The sequence below is a fragment of the Leuresthes tenuis genome, unplaced genomic scaffold (genome assembly GCF_036924035.1).
Source record: "Leuresthes tenuis unplaced genomic scaffold, fLeuTen1.0.hap1 SCAF_4, whole genome shotgun sequence".
Taxonomy (NCBI): Eukaryota; Metazoa; Chordata; class Actinopteri; order Atheriniformes; family Atherinopsidae; genus Leuresthes; species Leuresthes tenuis.
In genome coordinates this window covers 22,068,253-22,089,841 of record NW_027325358.1, presented here as the reverse complement: position 1 = coordinate 22,089,841, position 21,589 = coordinate 22,068,253, and the positions used below count along the sequence as shown (strand labels likewise).

Genomic DNA, 21,589 nt, shown 5'->3' with positions numbered 1-21,589 from the left:
TTTCCATGAGCTTTCACCACCTCCAAACAGAGCCGCCTTGTCTTGCTGTGAGAAGAAAGCCATCATTCTCTTTCCTATGTTGCGCTCTGTTGACAGCTATTTTCCATGTATCCCACCATTCTCTCTTTCATGAATGCATATACATTCTTTAAACCAGTTTCTAAATTAAGGAGACAAGTGACTTTACAGCTGCACACTTTGATTCTCCCCAGGCCTCTCTGCTTAAGGGTGTGTGTGACAGTGAGATGAGAAAAGGGGGAAAGAGAGAAACTGTATACACACACACTGAGTGAGTGAGTGCCAGGCTTTTTCCAATTCGCAAATCGATCTTACATAACATTCGGTAGAAAATAGAAAGGGATGAAAGTTTGACAGACTGCAGATGTCGTAAAACTGAGCTACAATGCAATTCAAACATCTTCAGGAAATGTAAGGTTCATACACATTGTGTCCTCAGGATCAGTTTACATATTGTTAATCATGTGTCTCCTTGTGTACTTAATGTTACCTGATCAAGACACTGATTGCGTAAATAGCGCATGGCTTGCTGAATTCCCTGGGGGAGGGGCTGGCCGGTCCGCTGGACGATGACTTGTAGCGGCACACCAAACACGTTCCTGTCTTTGTAGTCGCGCACTTTGATCCGCTTCATAAACTTGGGCACTGCCCTGCAACACACACACAAGAAAAGAAGACCCACTGTAAACTCTAATAATTTAAACTGGAGAAGTTTCTTATTTCACAAACAAAGAGGAACCTGGACTGTATTCTCAATGACACGGTCAGACATGATCTAAATGGCAATTAGTACAGATTTGATGTAAAACTCTTCAAGACTAAGTCCGATCAAGTTTTATGTGAGTGGCTGCAGAAGCTCGTCTTCAGGTTTATGATGGGGGAGGATAAACAAGGAGAGGGCAGACGAGAGGGGGAGGAGGGATGAATGCCAGCTTGTTAAGAAGGAAGAAACTGACTGCTTTACACACCTGCACACAGTGGTTGTAAGCACTACTTGATACTCTCTGTGAGCGTGAAAGCACACGGGTGTTAGTGGACAGCAAGTCTATGACCACAAACCCGGCGCTGAAACATGCAACACTGACCATTTAGCAAGAATGTGCCCACAGATTTATGGATGTTCTTCTATGTGCATGGGTGTGAGTGTGTTTAGCAGAAGGACTTTGAGCGTGACTCAGGACAAGCAAGTCTTTGTAAGAGCTGCTGTTCACAAGACTTGGATTGCTTCTCAGAACCACGGTTAGGGAAAAATGAAAAAGTTTGTGGACGGAATTCTGAATATGTACGGGCCTTGAGCTGCCAACAATTGGACTCTTTCAGTAAGCTCTGACCTGTCATAAGACTGTCATGACGCCTTCTGTTTCTGTCCAAGAGAGGCATCGAACAGGAGAAAAACACAAGAAAATGCTGTGATTTTCCCCTTTTAGTTAATCTTTCTCATCAGACCGTGGCATAAAACTTCCGATGTAATTCTGGATCAGCTGTTTGGCTCACCTAAATTTTGCACTATAATGTTTAAGCGCATTACAACGACTTTTTGTGAATGTGATAAACACCCACTTATATATGTTCTGGTCAACAGACATTTATATGTTGTGTTTTACTTCTATTTTATGCTGCTTCTAAACCAGGGACTCACTATCAACTGATCTGTCTTATTAACTCAAATGCAGACAAAAAAAAAGAAAGCATATCGAAGTTCTGGAGGGACTGCTTAACCTAGAAAGTAGGATATTGGGTGCTACTGGATCATTAAGAGCAGCATATAAAGTAAGGTCAGACCTACAGCCCACGAGTGGTGGAGTAGACACATTGGAACTATAATTTGAGAGGAGGGCAGCTCTTTCCAGCCTCCAGCAAAGCACCTTGCGTGTGAACTGCCATGATTGCACCGTTGAGAAAAAGACAATGTACACCCCTTCTCAGCAATTACGGGCCTGGGAAAAGAATGTGAAACCTAACCTCTGTGGACAGCCGTCACACTCTATACAACAATTTGCAGATGGAGTGGACTGGGAGACGGGCTGGATGGAGGAGTGGTGGCTGGCTGAAAGGATATATTCGGGGGGCTTCACTTACAGGAACAATTACAGGTCATTTCACATGGGAATAAAGCTTAAGAAAAAAAAAAACAATCCGTATGTCAAACAGTCATGACAGACTTGTCTGCTTCTCAGTGCATATACTCCCTCTCCACTTACCAACTGAAGCCGTGTTTGTTTGTCGGGGTATGCTTCTCCAGCAGAGCCGTGAGCTGCAACAGGGAAAGTTTCTGCAGCAGATTCATCTGCAGCACAGATTGGCAGCTAATCTGGAGCTGGGCGGAGGCCAAACTGGGACGATGGGAGTTCTGAAAGCTCGGCCAGCGGAGTTTCTGTGGTCTGGAGTACATTGGAAGAGAAGAGGAAAGCTCAAATTGAGATGTGTGGCGAAGAATGATCATTAAAAAAAGAGCAGCGTAACCTCTTGGGCTCGTGTGTACATAGATTTGGAGAATAACACACAGCGTCTGCAAATACTGCGTGTGGTCGAGTGATCAGTTTAGAGATTACAAGGACGTATGTATACATCAATCAAGGGATTATCTAAAAGACACCAAGTGTAATTCTGCCAGTGAATTCTTGGAAGCACAAAAACAGTCTCCACGGAGACCAAGCAGCATTCCTAAACACTTGGCACATTTATGTAAGAAAGTAGTCTCAGCATGTCCCTCTGTTTATCCTTTGTTGTCACTTTTTGGGAGAATTCCTCTTTTGTAGGTACCAGCGTATTTGCATGTCTGTTTGCCTTCTTGCTTCCGTCTTAAAGGATCACATCACTCAAATACATGAAAGTACAGTTAAAAAGTTATGTAACAGATGAAAGGCTTTCTTTAGAAGATGGCTGACAGTGTGGCCTGTGGATGTATTAGTGTAAAGGAAGCCATTTATAGAACAATATTAATAATAATTAAAACCAGTGAAACGACTCTTTCTCATTCATAGTGCACAAGTAAAAAAAAGGGTATAGATTTTCTTCACTGACCTGCTGGTTTGACCTAGTGATGGTCCAACGCCTGAATCTCTTCTCTCCCTCATCCCGTCTTCTGCTTCACCCAGAGGGTTCCCTGTGCTGTCTTGGTCACTTCCGTTCTCAGTCTCTTCCAGTCGGTTCTGCAGAGGGGAGGATGGGCACGGGGATGCTGAGTCCAGCGCTGAATCAGAGTCTCCTTCATCCTCTTCATCATCCTCGTCCTCTTCCTCCTCTTCACCAGCCACAGCCTCTGACCAGGCATTGACGAAACGCTGTAAGCCGCTGTCATGTTGCAGCACTTCATCCAATTTGTGTTCATCCCCTTCTTCCTCCTCTCCCTCCTCTCTCTCAGGGTAGGGGACGTTGTCGTAAAAACTAAGCCGGCTGTCGACTGAGCCTGAAGAGGCACGACGCCGACGTCTACTCTGCCGTCCTCTGAGGATCACTGAATTTCCATTATCATTCCCATTGTTGTTACGTGAACTCCCATCCTGCAGGGCTTTGGGAAAGGTTCCGGGCTTGTGGCCTTCAGGTAAATAGAAGAAGATCATGCCACCCTCTTCGTCATCTTCTTCTTCTTGTCTGCTTTTGTCTTGAACGCTGAAGTTGTTCCTGCGGTTCTGCTCATCAACTGACATCCCGTTATTAGCTTGGCAGGGGATGGGCGGGGCAGATTTCGGCGGGGGTGGATGTCGATCTGAAGCCTTGTGGAGGATGCTGAAAGGATCGAAACCCTCCAAATACATTCCTCCTCTCTTACTAGAACCGGCTGCTGTGCTGTGGCTGCGAGCTCGAGTCACTGGACTTGGTGTGCTCACTGCACTTCCACTGCTGGCCTCAGACTGGCTGCTCCCAGTGCTTCCAGTGCTTCCATTGCTGGTCTGAGTGGAGTAGGATACAGAGCGGTTCCGGTTAAGAGTCATAGTCTGAGTGGGATTATGGTGGTTATTGAGGTTGATACTTGAGATGTCGACACAGTTCAGCCTGCGCAGTTTGTCATCATCTAGACCCTCTTTGATGACGGGGCCACTGATTTCTATTTTTCCTCCACCGGTGCTCCCCTTCTTTTTTCTCTTTGACGAGGTGCCACTGCGAAGCCGCAAACTCTCCATCCTCTTGAGGAAGCTTTTAGCTCTTGATCGTGTACTTTTGCCGCTGCCTCCTCCTCGGTCCAGACTTCCTCCAACCATCCCTGTTTTGACATCAAAGGTGAACTGCCTGAGTGTCTCAAGGGGCGACGGAGGCAACCCATCAGACAGAGAGTCCTCATTGGCACCTCCTGACCCGCCTGTGCCTGAGGATGAACACATGCTAGCTACTGAGCTGGCACGGGTGGCACCGGCAGGTACAGCTTCATTTACCAAGGAGATACCATGGCTCTTTTCTTCTCCTCTTCCTCCACTCCCACTGCTATGGAGGGAGCCCACTTCAGGCTGCTCACTGAGGTCAGTCAGCACGCTCTCTGAACTGTTGCCTTCACGCAGGGCGAGCTTGCCTTTCTGAGATACTTGGTCTTTAACAAATGAAGGCTGGGCGGCATCCGTTGGCAACGTGGAGAATACTTCCAGCTCCTCCATACGGGACCAACGCTTGCTGTCTCTCTGGAAAGTCCAGCGGCCACTGATGGCACAAGGCTCGTCTTCATCTGAGTCCTCACTCTGAAAAGAGGGGTAGAAGGAGGGGACAAGGGACAGAGGAAAAAGAAAAAATAGAGGGAAAAAGGGGGGGGGGGTTTAGATGATATTATGCACTGCTACATTTTCCACTTCTTGTTCAACATTCCTCATTCTGATCCAGGAAACTCTCTGGCATTGGGGATTTTTTTTTTCAGAATCATTCTAATTTTAAACTACATGAAATCAAATTGTATACAATAGCTGTCAAATACTTTCATAACACAATTACAAATGAATGTGAAGATATATCACATGGCAGTGACATAATCAGACAACTGTCTTGGATAACATGATCTTAATCTGACATGATGTATTTCAGACCATGATGAGCTGAAGATAGAAACAATTAGCCAGTTAACATGTCGCTCTCACTTCCTGGCTACATGAACAAGCAGCCCTGAGTCACAATTAATGTTGGGGCACTTAACCAAAATGCTTACACCCCCCAGTTTAGTTAATCTATTGCAGACCCTGAAGGTTCAGGAAATTCCAATATGACCCCCATAGGTCCCAATGCAGCCAGCCAGACTGGGGTCACCCATGCCACACACATACGTACACATATCCACCCATTTCTATCCTTCACAGCAGAGAAGCAAAGCTCATAAAAGGTAATCATGGGCCGCAATTTCACCACCTGCTTCTTCTGACTTTTTACAATTTATCTCTTGTTTAATCTGAACTCAGCGAAACATAAAAAACTTTCTTTCAACCATCAAAATAATTACGTGAAGGAATTTCAAGTAGAAAAAAACATTAGCAAACAGTACGAGTAGCACTCAAGACAGGACTCTCAGTCCTGTTTTTAGTGTACCACTGTGGCTTGATTCTTCAGTTATGCTGGAATGTGAGATAACAGTAGTATTCCATTTGTTGAGCACAATGCGCAGAGATTGGCCAGCAGAGCTGGAACTATTTGTCAACATTCTGGAGATATCTTATCAAGCCATCAAACCACGACGCATTCACTGCGATGGTGGTCACTTTGAAGGCCACGTAAAGTGAGTTTGAAGAAGGAAAATTATTTTTTCAATAAAGCAAACAGAGACAGCAAACCACAAAGAAGGAGAAACAGGGAGCTGATGTGAAAGGAGAGGGAATGTGAAGACGTGAAGAGATCAATGCATTCCTAAGTTGTCTGGGTGGGGGTGCAGCATGGTTGGCTGTCGTCTCATAAGAGTAGAGGAGTCAAAGAGGCAAATAACCTCTTTGACTCCTCTACCTCTCACTGTTGACTCCTGAAATGAAAGGTGACACAGAGAGGGTCATCCTAATGAATACCACCACCCATGGAACAAGGATGTTACTATGCAGCCCTTAAGGCGGTTAAGGTTGCATAAAAAAGGGCAATCATTGTCACAAAGTGAGAGTTTCTCTGTCAAGACATTCCAGTTTACTTAATACATGCATGGTCTAAAACTGTGATTTTCACAGAACTGTTAATCTTTCTTTGAAAATGAAAAAAAAAAAACACTTTCCAAGAAACTGACTTCCTCCAGAAGGAAATCTGAGAGCTGGAATTGGTGGGACTTAATTTCCTTAAAGCAGTAGCATGCTAGTGCTTTGTTTATAGTGATTCGGAATTATGAGGAAGTATCTGACAAAGAGGGGGATCGTGCTTTTAATCGGGGGAGGTCTACATGAATGCAACCCTTTAAGAGTTCTCCTCCCTCCCTCTAGGGGTTCTCACTGTCTTTTTGATCTTGAAACAAACTCAACAGGTGCCTCCTCATTAAACAAGATGAGAGAAAACGCAGCTTTGCCCTGTGGCTGATGGAAGAACTGATGGTTGAGGTGAGAGGTGCAATTGTGTGTGAAGAGATCGTCAAAGGGGATTTTTCAGAAATAAGGCGAGTACAAGTGTGTGCATGTGGGCTTACTCTTTTTCGTTGTGGTGATATCTCCAGTCTCATTAGAGCACACTTGTTGAGGGTGTTCAGTCTCCTGCAACACAAACACGCAACTGGTTACATCTAAACACTCCAACACGTTGACCTTCACTAAAAACTGAAATTCTGTTATGAAAAGAAGAAAGGATGAAACAAGATGAATAACAGAATTGGGGTGGAGAAAGACAGAGGGGAAGGCAGGGTGCAACTAGTCTAGCCAATTAGCTGCTGAAGGATAATCCCCTTGAAAGGGAAGAGAAAGAGACTGATAAGGAGAGAACAGGGAGAAGGAAATCTACTGGAGAAAATTTAGGGAGGGGACAGAAAGCTTATCCCCCCTGCCACCTGGAGAAGGGGAGCAAGTGTGGTGGTGGGGTCCACCCTCTTGTGAGCTCTTAGAGCATATCAAATAACAATGGAGAGATGAAGTGATGGGAACTGAGAGACAGTTGGGAGTTTGGGGAAAAGGGTGTAAGGCTGCAAAGAGGGGAGAGACTGAGATGATAGCTTCCAGATGTATGGTGGGACACCTGCTGGGGTTTATTAGTGAAAGCTGGATTTGATGAAGGACCTGACTCCATTAAAAAACCAATAGCCCCCTTATCATGCGCTAACTAATATGGTGGGACAAACCTTTTAAAATGTGCAAACCAATGCAGGAGATTTAATGAAGCACAGTGACACAAACAAAACTGTCAAACTAAGCTTTTATTCACAAATTAAAGGTCGGAAATGAAAGAGGAGTATCTTATGTCCATTTTGATATGAGAAGAAATCCAAACATAAGGAGCTTCACACTACCTTAGTATCCAGTGAGGAAAGTTAGGAGCGAGAAAGATGTATGATGAGGAGTATGATGATACAAAAGATTCTGGGTACAGTACATGCTCCAAAGATGCTTATCATGTAATTCCTGATCTAATCAGCAACTTTCGAAAGCACGTCTCCTTTTGAAGTCATGCTCTTGTGACTTCATGTGGGAGCCAAGAACAGCACACAAAGGAAGATGAAGAATGGCATACACCATCAAAAGAAAGTTTAAGTATGCCTTGTTATCTCACCTGCAGAGAGCCTCAATGGCATCGCGATCAAGGAAGTCATGGTCTCTGGTGACTGAAGTAATGTCAATGGGAAACTGGGCATCTGGAAAGAGAGAAAGGCAGGTCAGTGTTGGCATTTCACTGCAGTTGTGTTCAGATTAAACTAGAGAATCCACCGCTTGCCTCAAACACACCCACCCGCTGAAACACTTACCTACAACCCCCACCCGCCCATACAACCTTGATGAAAAGCTAAAAGAGGAAGTAGCGTCTTAGCCGACCAAACAAACACAGCTGCAGCTTTCAAACCGGGCAGGCAGGGGGGATATGGAGCACAGAGGGAGTGAACAGGGGATTGATTGAAGAATGACAATAGGTACTCCACTGCTGCCCAGAGGTCCCACTTCCTTTTCTGCTTCTGGTTGTTTCTCTCTAGCCTACCTCAATAACAGGATCACTTTTTCACCCTGCCACTGCAGTGATAAAGGTTAATGTGGCTTTAGAGGCAGAAGAATCCAGATGCTCTTTTCTGCCTCTAGATGCCACGAAGTTTTCTGGAATGTGCTGACCCTACCCAAAATGAGAATCTTGCGTCTGCACCCTAAGGCGCGATGATGATAAGAAAGTGCTATTCACAAGAAGCCAGCATTTTTACCTTACTGGTACTGAAGCTTATCTTTAGTGGGGCAATAGTCTTTCAGAACAGACAACAGATTATTCTATGGATAGAAAGGAGGGGAGGGGGTATCTTGGAATGGGCATGGTAATTCCCTTTAGTGTGGCAGTAACTTTTGAGGTGGCTCTACTGTAAGATCTACACAGCGATTGGCTGTGGTCTGCACTTTTTTGTTTCTGCTCATGGATGTATAAGAGGTCCAATCATCTGTGCAGAAACACAATGACGGTTCAGTTGAAATGGTTTCACGGTTAAGTGGAAACAAGCAATGACCTGTTGACAGTGGCAGCTTGGTCCTGCTGTCATCATCCTGTAATTACATAAAGCCAACTGGTATGATAATGGAATGTTATAGTGTAGTTAGAGCAGCTACAGGGAGTGTAAAGAATGCTTGATGTATTTTGGTAAGTGTGTATTTACAGCTCAAGGGTCAAGAAAAGCGTCCTTTGTCAGCCATCTGTGATTGCAGGAGTAAGTTTAGAGGCAACAGAAAACTTGTTTTGGCTTTGTTTAATAAACCAATCTTGGATACAAACAATACCTATAAACATTTCATGGTAATAAAATATGGCAAAATTGTCGACTGTCCCGATGTCGATGTTCTTTCATAAAGTAAAGCAAAGTGCCAAGAACTCCCATCCAAACTAAAGAGGAAAGCTATGTGCAAGACGTGTGTGCACACATGCGCCTGTGCATGCCGACCCTTTGTGTGCCAAGCAACAAACGTCATCAGAATAACTGTCACTCCCTGATCTATAGGAACAAGTTGTCTTTTAAAAAAAAGGCCGTGGATACATTTGATCTTTGTTTTAGCACAATTCAGATAATTTGTTTTCTTCTTCTTCTTCTTATCATTATTATTACAATGTTATTTCCTCGAAGGTTTCATTTCAAAAGTGGAACTGTGGTAAAAACAAATTGATACATACAATTTTTTAAAAATGTAGCATAACTATGCAAAAAAAAAAGACCCGAACGTAAGTGAATTAAACAAAAGAAGTCAGTCCATCTAACTTATACCCAGTGTCTGTTGTGCGTGTTCTGAATGGGCTGAGGTGTTTCGAAGCGTTTGTTACCTTCATAAAGCTGGGCGTACTGTGGGAACCCTGCAGCTCGGAGCCAGGTACAGGCCTCTTTGGCTTCGATCTCTACAGAGAACAATAAAAAAAGAAGAAAAAAAAGGAGGAGGTCAAACGCATGTCAGGTTGTGGAAAACGCACTGAAATAGAACATATATCTGAGTGACCAATCACACCAAACAGCGTGCAATAACACACATATCCTTGTGAGAAAAGCAAATAATGAGCAATGTTTTTTTTTCTTTTAATCATCTGTAAAATGTAAAGGAAACGTAATTTGGTAACGTTATCCTGTTAAAACATCAGCGCAGGACAATACCGGAACTGTGCACTGCAGTGGTTTCACGGCTTATCACATGTGAACTCTTTGACCTTATTAGCTATCTCACACTCGGTCACTCTCCTGTCACATGCTCTTAAAGCCGAAGCTCAAAGCATCATTCAAGCAAATTGCGTCGACGCCCTTACATGCCAAGTGTGTGCCACTTGGGCCCCTCGGTCACGTAAGGCGACAGTTTTCATTGTTCACCTCGACACCTCCAAAGCCTGAATGCTTTGAAAATGCTTTTGTGTAACTTGATGCCAATACTTATGGAAGATTATATAAATACTGAAATACTGAAGGAGTATATGGTATGTTGTTGCCAGTAAAACAGGATGCTTTGTGTGTCAGATGTGTCATTCTCAGCACCCTCATCGGGGTCCTGCATGTTCACAACACCGCCTAACTAACTCTTTCATAACTCCCTTTAAACACAGGGTGTGACATTTGGGCCTGTTATGCTAAGTACTCTGACTGAATGTCGAGGTTCACGGTGTGTCAGAGCAGCCATGGGGATGTCTCCCAATTATGTGTGAAAGCCTTTTAGATGACATATGCCAAATGGCTGCCAACACCCCAACCTGCTCCACGCAGCCAACAGTTTGAAGAGGAGACAGAAACACGTCTCAAGGTCTTAAGGAGCTGACTTTACAATGCTCTCACTGCACTAAAGTGACAGACCATACAAATGTAGCACAACCTTGAGAAAGATAAACTGGCAGGACAAAAGCAGGAAAAGGCACTGGTGAACTATGGTTGAAAGTGACAACTAAAGAAAGTCAATCGACTGTGCTTGCATTTAGAGATGAAAGTAATGTCGGTAACAGTTTTAAATTAGGTGCTATTCAGGGTTTTAGTGATTTTCTATGTTCAAACTACAACTAGTTTTGCAGTTCTGCCTCATTTCAAAGCTAACTTAGGTGATTTTTCTATAGTTTTTCCTATAGAAGACAAAAACAAGAACATGAAAAGAGACTTAATCTTTAGGAATAATACAGGGATAACCATGTAGTAAACCGGTGACACATTAACAAACCAAGACTAAGTCTCTTTTCTGAGGGCAAATGAAAGTAGACCATAAAACAGTCAGACAGACGGAGAGGTCAGGACAGGACTACTGCTGTGAGGGGTCTGGTTTACACGATATACAATCATTTACATACCAACAACAAGCCTAGACGGCAGATAAACCCTCTAACAACAAGGTGTGACACAACCAGAACAGGCTCTCCTGTCTGCCATGGCAGGGGCAGGCAGGTCCTGGAGCCACATCAAGCATGAAACCAGCATGCACAAAATGTCACATAACACATCAACAAAAACTACTCGTTTGAGAAACAAGCTCCATTTTTTCAAACGGATGTGAAATGGCACATCTTAGAAATAGTTTCTTTAACTGTATGTTTAGCCTTGCACTTCTGGAGTGTTGTGAACCCAGAGGAACTTGGAAACCAAGGGGTAATTATACCAACATTCTTGAAAGCAAGCGCACATGTAGGGCTAGAGATTCTTGTGCTTGCTTGTATATCTGTGTGTATGTGTGCATAAGCGAGTCTCTGTGTTTGCACAGACCAACCTCATGTTTAAAGACAAATCACTCAAAAGACAGTGAAGCCATTGAAATGCAAATTAGACATACAAACACATTGATAGCTTTCCACCCCAAAAGCCCAGAATAACAGCGATGGGATCCAATAAGCTCCTTTGGTGGGAAGCTATCCAAAGACACACCCCCATTGGGGTAGAATGTGTGTCAAATCTACTTTACAGTGACATAATGTGAACTTAATGTGCCAAAGAAATAAAATCATGACAACAGCGCGCAGATGCATCAAACTGAATAATATTTGTCACCGCGCCACATTGTGTCTGCAATCATTCCCAGAGTGAAGCAAGAATATTTGTCAGCCTTTTGTTTGGCTGCAGGAAGTGGACAGGGGCATGGGGCATCTGGCACAAACAACTTAACAATAGCACCATACATGCATTCATACGCATCTGAGAAAAAAGGAAAACAGAGTTCATCAAAGGAATTTACAAGAATATCCTACATAGTGGTCACGAAAGTGTCAACCTTCAACATCCCTTCTAATCCTTTATATGTTGGTTTGCTTGCATTTCATTACTTTCTTTACTTTTTCTTACCTTAGAGTCCATCCCAACTCCCTAACCCTTGCCAGCGAACTACCTCACTTCCTCTTCCCGCTTCCCTCACAGGAAGAAAGCCGAGCGGCGCTGCAGTGACCACTGACCACTTGGCTGGAAGGCCCTGCCTTCATTTGTTCCTGGCCAGATAATAGCCACAGAGGCAGCCAAGACAAACATGGACTCCGGTGATTGTGTGTACTAAGCAAACGTCCCCGTTGTCAAAGACAGATACAAAGCCACACTGAACCGATGTCTCGCAGCACGCACTTAGAACCTAAGTATGACAGCCATAAAGGCCAATCACCGTGCTAAACACCAGCAGAAAAGAGAGTTTTATAACTTATATTATGGCAGTATATGTTCTAAGTTGATGGAAGTACATCAGATAATAAAGCTGGAACAAGTCAGGTCAGCAAAAACGTTTTAGACGGACAAGAGAGCAGAAAATACCAAGTACAAGGGCAAACAGCTGGTATTGACCTCACATTTATCATTCCTAGTTATAGTTACAATTGGTCAGTTTTTAGTAATATACAATAAAATGTGCAGTTACAGGAGTCCATGAGGAACTTGTCCACCTTATTGCATTTTCACCCAAGTTATCCGCCTATTAGCTGGTGGAGTTACAAATCAGCATGTAATGTCTAAGCAGTAAATGATCACCTCATCCTAAACTTTTCTCCCCGTTTCACCCTTTAAGCATCACTGGCTGCTGCATGGCTGGCTTGTAGACAGACAGAGAGACAATCAACCATTTGGATAGATTCAAACTTCTTGTCCTGTTGAAGGGGCCACACAGGATGCCTTAAACCTGTCTGTTAGGCAGGAAGCTGGCCAGTAAACGAATGTTATATATACTGATATATTTAGCCACGTCTTAAGAGATAACCTCTCGGTCGGAATTACAGTTAGCCTTAAGTTGGTTCTGATCAATATTAATGAGCAAAAATAACAAAGTAACAAAGTTGGGTGAGACACACTGCCTCACAGGGGAAAAAAACTATCAAATTGATGATTAGCAGATAACAAGGCTCCTAATGGCTAATCTGATGCTCAGAAATGTCATACAGCTCAAGAGTGGATTCTCTCCTAGATTTTCTCAAAAGCTCTTCTGGTCAACCGCCAATCTATATAAGAATAAGAATAAGAATTCCTTTATTCTTCCTACAGTGGGGACATTTTTATGTTAGAGCAGCAGCAGCAAGAGATAAAAAATAAAATAAAATAAATAGTAAGAAAATTAAAATATATATGTATACATATGTGTATATATACAGTGTTTTAATTTACACATTGCACATATAAAGCGTAGAATGTATTCTGCTGCATAGATTTCTAAATTTATCCATTATAGTTATTCTTCCTTTTTCTTTTACCTCCTCTCAACCTCATCTCCAACACAGTCTCTGCTTATTTCAGCCCTGCCTGCCACTTCTCTTCTCTCCCTTCCTGAGGCAGGAAATTCTCACAATTGCCGGCCACAGCTTCTCTACATCGTAGGAGGCAATGGGGTTTAGATAGAGTGAGTCTGAATGCTCAGCTCCAGTGGGAGTTTTGTCAGCAGCTAGCAAACAAAGGATGCTGCTCCCAACCTCAAAGGCTCTGCTACGGCAAGCGGGTCAAGAGTCTGAATACAGTTATCTCTAATGCTGGGTCTTTGAAGTTGGCAGATTCAGAAGAATGCTTTAACTAACGTCTGCTGTGACTCAGGTAGCTTATCTGAAAATACACGATCATTGCTAGATTTCGAAGTGCTGACTGTAAAACAATCCAACAGGCGGCCATAAGGTTCTTATCTAGTCCAGGTCTGAGTGGGTCGTTCTGAGGAGCCTGAAAAGTGGGTCTAGACAGGTGGAGTGATAAACCGAGCCAGACTCTGTGGCTCAGCAGTAACCAACAACAAGCAAAGCCAGGAGGCTGAATGCGGCTCCTTTTTGTTCTTTACCTGATGTGTAAATGAACTCATTCACAGACAATGATCTAAACTTTTTCACGAATTATCACACTTTAAAACTCAACCTCTCGGATAAGAAACCCACAGAATAACTAGGGATAAAAGTTGTTGTTTTTTTTAGCTTGACTAGTACTTGAATACAAAGATGGTTGATCGCAGATTCTTTTTTTCTTTATGGTATCACGTTTTGTGATTCCACTGCTCAGACAGCTGGTGTTCGCAGAGAGGGTCTGGCTGTTAGCTAAGTGATATGATGCCAGGAATATCACCATCTGGTTGGCCTCAAGCTGTAATCCGTTGACACACACACACACACACACACACACACACACACACATACACACACACACAGACAGACAGACAAAAGCAAAAAACATAAGTTACTAACATGGTCCATTCCAGTTATCTCCCACCAGCTGGTGTAGGCATGCAGGCATGGATCCACCAGTACATACACATGCACATGCAAACACACAGCTGGCCCAGATGGATCATCGCTTTGCTAACCCCAAAGGGCCCTGTGCCCCTCTGACGACAGATTTATGCTCAAACGGAGAGGGCCCAATCGCTGGATCAGGTGACCAGGCATACTCAAAACCTTTGAGAAGCTTTCTACGGCCAGATGACAACCTACCTGCCAGGACGCCCCCCGAAACCCACCTCACAGTGAATGAATAGATTAAAAGACCATCAAATACCTTCAGCACCAGAAAAATAAAAGCAAAAATCAACATATGAAGCTCCTCACAGGACATACAGAAACACAAGGATGTAAATCTCACAGATAAGGCCACAGCTCACTTCCTCTTCAGCAGAGTGCAGATGAGGCCTTGTTTCCTTCAGCTCTTCTAACAGAAAAACTTTGACAAAGCTTAACGAGTTCATCACATCTCTGAGTAAAAGAAATGAGGAAACATTGAGTGAAAAAACAATGCTGGCACATTTCACACTCTCTAGGTTGGTGGTAACTGTACATAATGTTAAGCCACCTTGTATCATCATGGCTGTATGTCTTTGAGCAAGTTCTTAACGGTTTTATGGCTTAACTGAATCTCACTGAGCTCATATCTGCTCCAGGCCTTACTTAACTGATAAGTAGCCATATGCTGGAACAGGCAACTGATGAGTGTGTGTGTGTGTGTGTGTGTGTGTGTGTGTCAAGTCAATGAAACCATGTCAGAGAAAAATATTCAAACAGGATTTCATATAGCCAAAACACATCCATTCATGCAGTCAGGCAAAAGGCGTAGGCAATTAATCATATAGGGGCACTAGAATGTGACTGGTACCAGCCTATACTTATGGATAATCTCAAAACACACTAAATAGGCTGAACATTCCAGTTCAGGACCGTGTTTCCCCACACCGATCAATTTTTCACTCAGTTCAATCCTAACGTTAACAGAGTGATGGTCTGCGGGAAACTTCCTTTGGCTGCTGTGTGCGTAAAACAAAAAAACAAGAAGAAGGATCTGCAAGAGATCTTTATCAGGCGTGGAGAAGCATCCCGGACAGTGAGCGTAACTTGGTGAAGGGTTATCTGGTAAACATTCAGTGAATTGTAAACAGGAGTGGGGACGTGAAGGTATGCGACAAGCGGGGCGATTTCTTATCTGACAGCCTGCAGCGTTGCGCCTCCATGACGACTTGAAAGAATTTTATAGGTGAAGGAAGAACCAGAGCAAAAGTTCAGAACCGTAACCACTAAAAATAACTTAGAAGTAAAGAAATGTTCCCTACTATACATCCATACGACTGAGCTCGATGTCTCCTCTAAAGGCAGGAAATCACTTGGATGTAAGGAGATTTATTTCTCTCTCATCAATAAATTGAAAACCACTAAAGGCAACACATTACCAAACACTTGCAGTATTTCTCACTGGATGAATGAAACGTACTTACGTGTTAATATCATTTTATAAATGTCACGGTCGTGAGCACCTTCACCATAAAAGCAAACTCCCGGCGGCGCCTCGCCAAGCTTTGACTAACCCCTCAGATCTACTCCACAGTTAGGACGAAGTCCGCATGATAAAATCCAGAGTGGGAAAAAAAATAACTATACAGCGGGTTTCAAACATCCTCGGACCGTTACGCGTGAAAGTAAATCCATTGTTCTAGTTTGATATAGTTGCAACAGAGAGAATTCCACAAATTTCAGCTCCCTCCAACACTACTATGGAGTTCCCAGCAGGAATGTGAATGGAGAGTAGTGTGATTCAAGCTTTAGGAATGGGCGACTCTGCCGTGGCTCCACCCCCATCCACTCTGCTGCTCCCCACCTGATAAGGAGCTGGAGACACACACTCACCCCGGACAGCGGCAGTAGTTACTAAAATACTTTTGTTTATAAAATAATGATGATCAGATACTGTGTTAAATGGTGGCACCGAAAATGACGCGCACTCTGCGCTCCACGTGGAAACATCTACCGGTTTAATTTGCTTCCCCGCAACTCAGTAAATTTACCAAGTTCACTTGTCCATAAAATTGCTTCATACGAAGTGATTAACTGATCTTCCCGGGATTCCTCACTGTTCACTTCAGCTGCCGGCTCGCCACAGCCTCCACCACTCCCCTAACAAGCAGCATTTGACTCGAGGGTTGGTACTCAGTTTGCATATCATTAGAAACCAGTGGAGACAACTGTGAGACGCTCTTTTGTGACGCCAGATTAGTCTGAAAAGCGCAAGTGGTGCCGCGGAAAGACAACTGTTGCAGGTATGGTAATGCCTCTGCTGCCCGCCCTTGTCCAGGGCGCGCCTGACGCACGTACACCACGCTCAGACTGATTACAGGAAGTCCTGAGCACTGAGCAAGTTTACAAACTTTCACTTTTCCATTCACACTTCATTTACTCAAAAAGCGTCTCCCCTCTCTGAATTTTCTTTCACAGATTTCCAGGGTCTCCTCAACGTCAGCCTGATGTCAGCCAGCTTCTTTGTTATTGCCATGGTAACACACAGCGCTGAGGTGGCGCAAAAAGGGGGAAGTCAGGGATCACCGTGTGGCTGGCAAATGCTTGTAGTATAGTTTGGACGGCGAGTTTAGGGAAAAGGATGATGCAGAGATTCCTGGCTGCCATACCAGTCCCAGCTGACGGCGCAGTCAGAGGTGATTCAACCAAAGGAAGAGATTCTGACAGCTATGGCGTTATGAGAGGCTGGGGATCATCTGGAAAGTTTGCCAGATGTTTTCAGCAACCGCAGTCTCAAAAATGTTATTTTCTTCAAAGACAAACTTTTTTTCTTTTTTTTTAAAAGTATGCTATGATCTGACATGTTTTTGTTTGTTGGTTTTCATCTGACTTATTTTATCAACAAGAACTTTATAAAAACACCAATTTTGAGTTAATGACATGTTTAAAAAGTCCAGTAACAAAAATACTTTAGCAGGCACCATTAATGGCTTAATCAGTCCTTTAAAAGAATGACATTAAGTCATCGAGACACTGGTCATTTTCCATTTACGTTTCTCACCACTTTTCAGACATGCCTGTGAAAACGATGGAAAGAGCCACAAGGCGCATGCCATCTTCTTCAGTGGTGTAACATTGGACAGTACATAAAGTGAGGTCAGTGCTTGGTTGCAGACTCAGTAACATCTGGATATGACAATACCTTTTTTCCACTGCCAGCTGTGATAGATGCTGATGATTTGATTTGTGCATTACAATATGTTACACAATCTTCCCATGCAAAGACCTTTATTCCTGCTAGCGTCATACACAGAAAGCTTGTTTTTTTTTTTTTTTAATGTGCATGAAAGAAATGAAAAATGTCAGTTGTTACCACTTTTATTTAATCGGTATAATCACGCTGCCTTGAAGTTCTCATTGAACTGGATTAAACATTTGTCAACATAACATATCATTATCCTACAATGGTGCTGTTTGCTTAATTCATTCTGAGCCACTTTGAATCAGTTCGTCATACTGCTGCATATGGTATACACACACGTCTTTCACAATAAAAATCCTGCTCAGAACAAGAGGCTACAGTTTTCACTTGAATGTGTTCAAAATGTAGTGATCTGTTAGAGCATCAAGCAGGTAGATTGTTAACTTGTTCACTGCTTTGTTAACCAAGTCCCTCTCTGAAACTCAATGAAAATGTTCCAGTTTTTCAACAACTTGCTGCCAATTCTGAACAAGGAAATAATGGAAAGGGGACTCTCAAACATATGTCGGAAATTACAGGGATTTATGAGAATGAATAGACAACGGGTTGACTTGCACTCAAACACACATGTAGTGAAAAAGAAGCAAAAGCAATTTCATGCCCTATTTCAGATTTTGTCTTGAGGTTTTAAAATAGGGCACTGAAGAATATGACAAGTCATACTGATAACAATGAGAATCAGAACGGCCTTGAATAAAAGCCGGTCACACTAAACAGTTGAAGAAAATCATATTTTTATTCAATTCCCATACTCACTTCATCCAAGCATGCATTGCAGGGGGTTGAAGCCTATCCAAGCTTTCAAAGAAGGAGAGATGGGGTACGCGTTGGGCATGTCCCTACCCCATCTATGGGCCACAACACAGAGAGAAACAACCACGCACGCTTACACTCATGGTCAATTTTGAATCACCAAATAAGAATTCTGTGTTTGGACAGTCGGAGCAAGCCAGAGAAAGCTGACGCAGGGAGAACATGCAACAGTGGATGTTGCTGTGAGGCAACATTATTGACCATAACACCACCATATCACCTGTAAATGACTCTGAGCAAACACGTAACTTTGGATGTACAAAATGTGATGTTGTGGGCTCTCAGTATGTCCATCTTTATGTTATCTTTTTCCTGTATCTTTCTTTATGTGTGAACCTTTTGGTACAACAAAGATATACATTTAATGCATTCTAAGTGTATCAGTAATCATAGGGATATTAGTGAACTTTCTCCTGCCATATATGAAAGGACAAAAATATTATTTTTGCAATTATTATGACCACTTATATCACATCTGGTCCTTGGATGGCCAAAACAATGCAAAGTTAAGCTGCTGGCCAACAAAATATAAAAGTTGACACATGCAATCTTAAAAAGAAAATCATAGGGATATTAGTGAACTTTCTCCTGCCATATATGAAAGAACAAAAATATTATTTTTGCAATTATTATGACCACTTATATCACATCTGGTACTTGGATGGCCAAAACAATGCAAAGTTAAGCTGCTGGCCAACAAAATATAAAAGTTGACACATGCAATCTTAAAAAGAAAAAAAACAAACTTAATGCACTCTGAAAAGGGTCCTGATTGGTCTGGAGATCTGGAGATATTTGATCAAAGACTAAGTAAGCATTACTAAGAAGGTGATACAACCTTCAATCTTTTGGAGTTTTCTGCACTTGATGTTTTAGGCTTGTTTTGGCCATTGTTCAGAAAACAATGTCGAAAATGTGCTCAGGCGTAAGCACACCAGTTCTACAATCACATCAAAACTGCCATCGGTGTTTAACCATCAAAACAATGTGTCAGTAGAAAATTTGTGATCCTGTGAACTCATTAATCTCTTGTGATTTCTTTCCTAAAATCTGTAACCTGCAGGGCGGGAGAACGGTAATTATGGTATGTGAGTGTGCGCTCGACAGACACTGAGAGAGAAAGCATAGGGAGGAAGCAGAGATGAAGAGAGATTACCAAACAAGGCCAAATCCCCGATTCACAAAACCCGACCACCCAGAGGCTGCACCCAAAATGCCAACTCCAAAGCCACTCTCCACTGAGATGGGTCAACAACCCTGCACAGAGAGGAGGGTGTTCACCCTCTTGAGTTGTGTTGTGGTGATAAATACACCACGATGCCAGTGACTGTTGATGAATGTGTGTGGTAAAGTATGAGAGCTCAGACGTGCTGACTGCCGCTGCTGCCAGTAGCTCCGGGGCAAATGAGTGTGTCTCGTTAGAATGTCTACAATTTTCATTCATCAAAGCTCATCAAAGTCAGGCGCTTGTTTGGTTTATGATTCAGATACAAATCAAATACACACAAGTATAATGAGGGCTTTGGACAAAAGAAAGGAAATGAAGAGATGCATCAGTGTTAGAGCAGATAGAAACAAGGGATTAGGGCCAGCATTAACTATGCTGAAAGGGGGGAAGCCTGGAAAGAAAAAAAACTCAAAACTTTACTGTTTAAGATATGAAAGTATAAGGGGATTATCTTGTGTTTCATTGTAAATTTTTACTCATGTGTGTCATGGTTTTCAGCTATCACCTCTAAGTTGAAACAACAAAAGCCCGGGTGTAGAATCAAAACACAAGATATTTGATTTGAATAAAAATGCTCTTGTTTGACCCATTAACTACTGAATTGTTAGTGAAGCTACTGTTGTTGGTTGTAAACTTTACAGTGTCACCTCTGACCCTGAGACACAGCGGGAGGGGCTGAGAGAGTAAAACAGAGCAAATGAGCTTCAAAAATGACAAAGCAATGACTTGAAGAGGACTCTCCTGAGACAGAGACAGGCCGAAAAAAAAAAATCAAGACTCCGTTAGGTAAGTGAGATTAGAAGACAGACAAATGTAACAGCAGAAGTGAGAGAATGATGAAGAATGAGAGCAGACCTCTGGGCTTGCCTTGAGGTCAGCTCTTCCATCTTCAACCAGTTCAAACCCCAAACAGCGGGGCCAAGTAAGGGTCAGTGAATGGATGCGTCAGTCCAACACACACTAAAACACCAAAGGCCGTGTCAACAAAAACTCACAAAAGAGATAACCAATTTATGGGTCTGCAAAGGTCATAGTGGTCGTTTTGGAGTAAAGATGTTAACATGTTAAGTTACAGTGTTTGATTAAGAGTAAACTGCTTCAATTACACACATTTTTCCTTTTTTTTTGGAAATTTCTGAGAGTGAGGCTGGCAGTAAGAGTTTCATAACTGCCAGCATCCATGAAATCCTTCAAACTTGAATCTACATGCCTCCAACAATAAGCATGTGTCCTCTGTCTTTTTAACTGATGCAGGTTGCGATAATGGGTTTAGCTGCAATGATGTGGGAGACATAAACAGATAGGGTGGAGGTGGAGTGGATAATCTTTTCATAACAGGAATCTCCAGAAATAGCTCATCCATAGTCTTGGGGATCAGCCAAATAAGACACTGATTAGAGAGAAAGAGAAAAAGAGAGCAAATCCGTCTATACACACAATAGCGAGGAGGAAGTGTAAGGAGACAGGGACTTGGACCAGCTCTCACACAAACACACACACAAACAAAGGAAGGGTGAAACAGACAGTGGACCAAATGCCTCTCCAATAACCTCTCTGGGCTTTGATGGAGTGACCATAATCACAATAGAGGCAGGAGCCTGACACACACACACACGCAATGGATCAGTTAGCACGCTTACACTGGAAAAAAACAAATTATTGTCTTAGTTTGACCTAAACTGGGGTGTTACAAAGTATGGAAAGAAAATCTGGCTAACACACACAGATAATGTGCTTGAGGATCAAATAACTTCTGCACTGATGCGCTCGACAAGACTGAAATGGTCCGAGGCGTTCTGTACAAGCTCCAAAGTTCCATGTTCTTCCATCTTTTTGTAAATACAGTAAAGCACAAGTGTATATTATTGCAGGCAAGTTCCCAATAATGCAGCTTTCATTCTCATATTTTTCTGTCTCTTCTGTCAGACGGATCATTTTTCTTGCCCACCGAAGCAGTAAAAGTGTTTTTAGATTAAAGCAAAACTACAAGAAATAAGAGCCTTTATGATTTTTTAACTGGTCCTGTGAGTGGTTTTGTATACCTGTCTACTTAC

At 42.8% G+C, this 21,589-nt stretch overlaps 1 protein-coding gene across 3 annotated transcripts in view; it reads right to left on the bottom strand.

The window, feature by feature from the left end:
- The window catches only part of dlc1 (DLC1 Rho GTPase activating protein), an 80,641-nt gene that overhangs the window by 6,469 nt on the left and 52,583 nt on the right, over positions 1 to 21,589 (bottom strand). For 2 of the 3 annotated variants that reach the window (XM_072385088.1, XM_072385089.1), the window contains 6 exons: positions 9,388 to 9,459; positions 7,657 to 7,738; positions 6,587 to 6,650; positions 3,043 to 4,688; positions 2,220 to 2,399; positions 509 to 668 (listed from right to left, as the gene is read on the bottom strand). In XM_072385088.1, the coding sequence (XP_072241189.1) occupies positions 509 to 668; positions 2,220 to 2,399; positions 3,043 to 4,688; positions 6,587 to 6,650; positions 7,657 to 7,738; positions 9,388 to 9,459 (2,204 nt within the window). Of the gene's footprint in view, positions 1 to 508; positions 669 to 2,219; positions 2,400 to 3,042; positions 4,689 to 6,586; positions 6,651 to 7,656; positions 7,739 to 9,387; positions 9,460 to 15,716; positions 16,025 to 21,589 lie in introns of those variants that run through there. The other variant, XM_072385090.1, reaches the window with a different exon arrangement.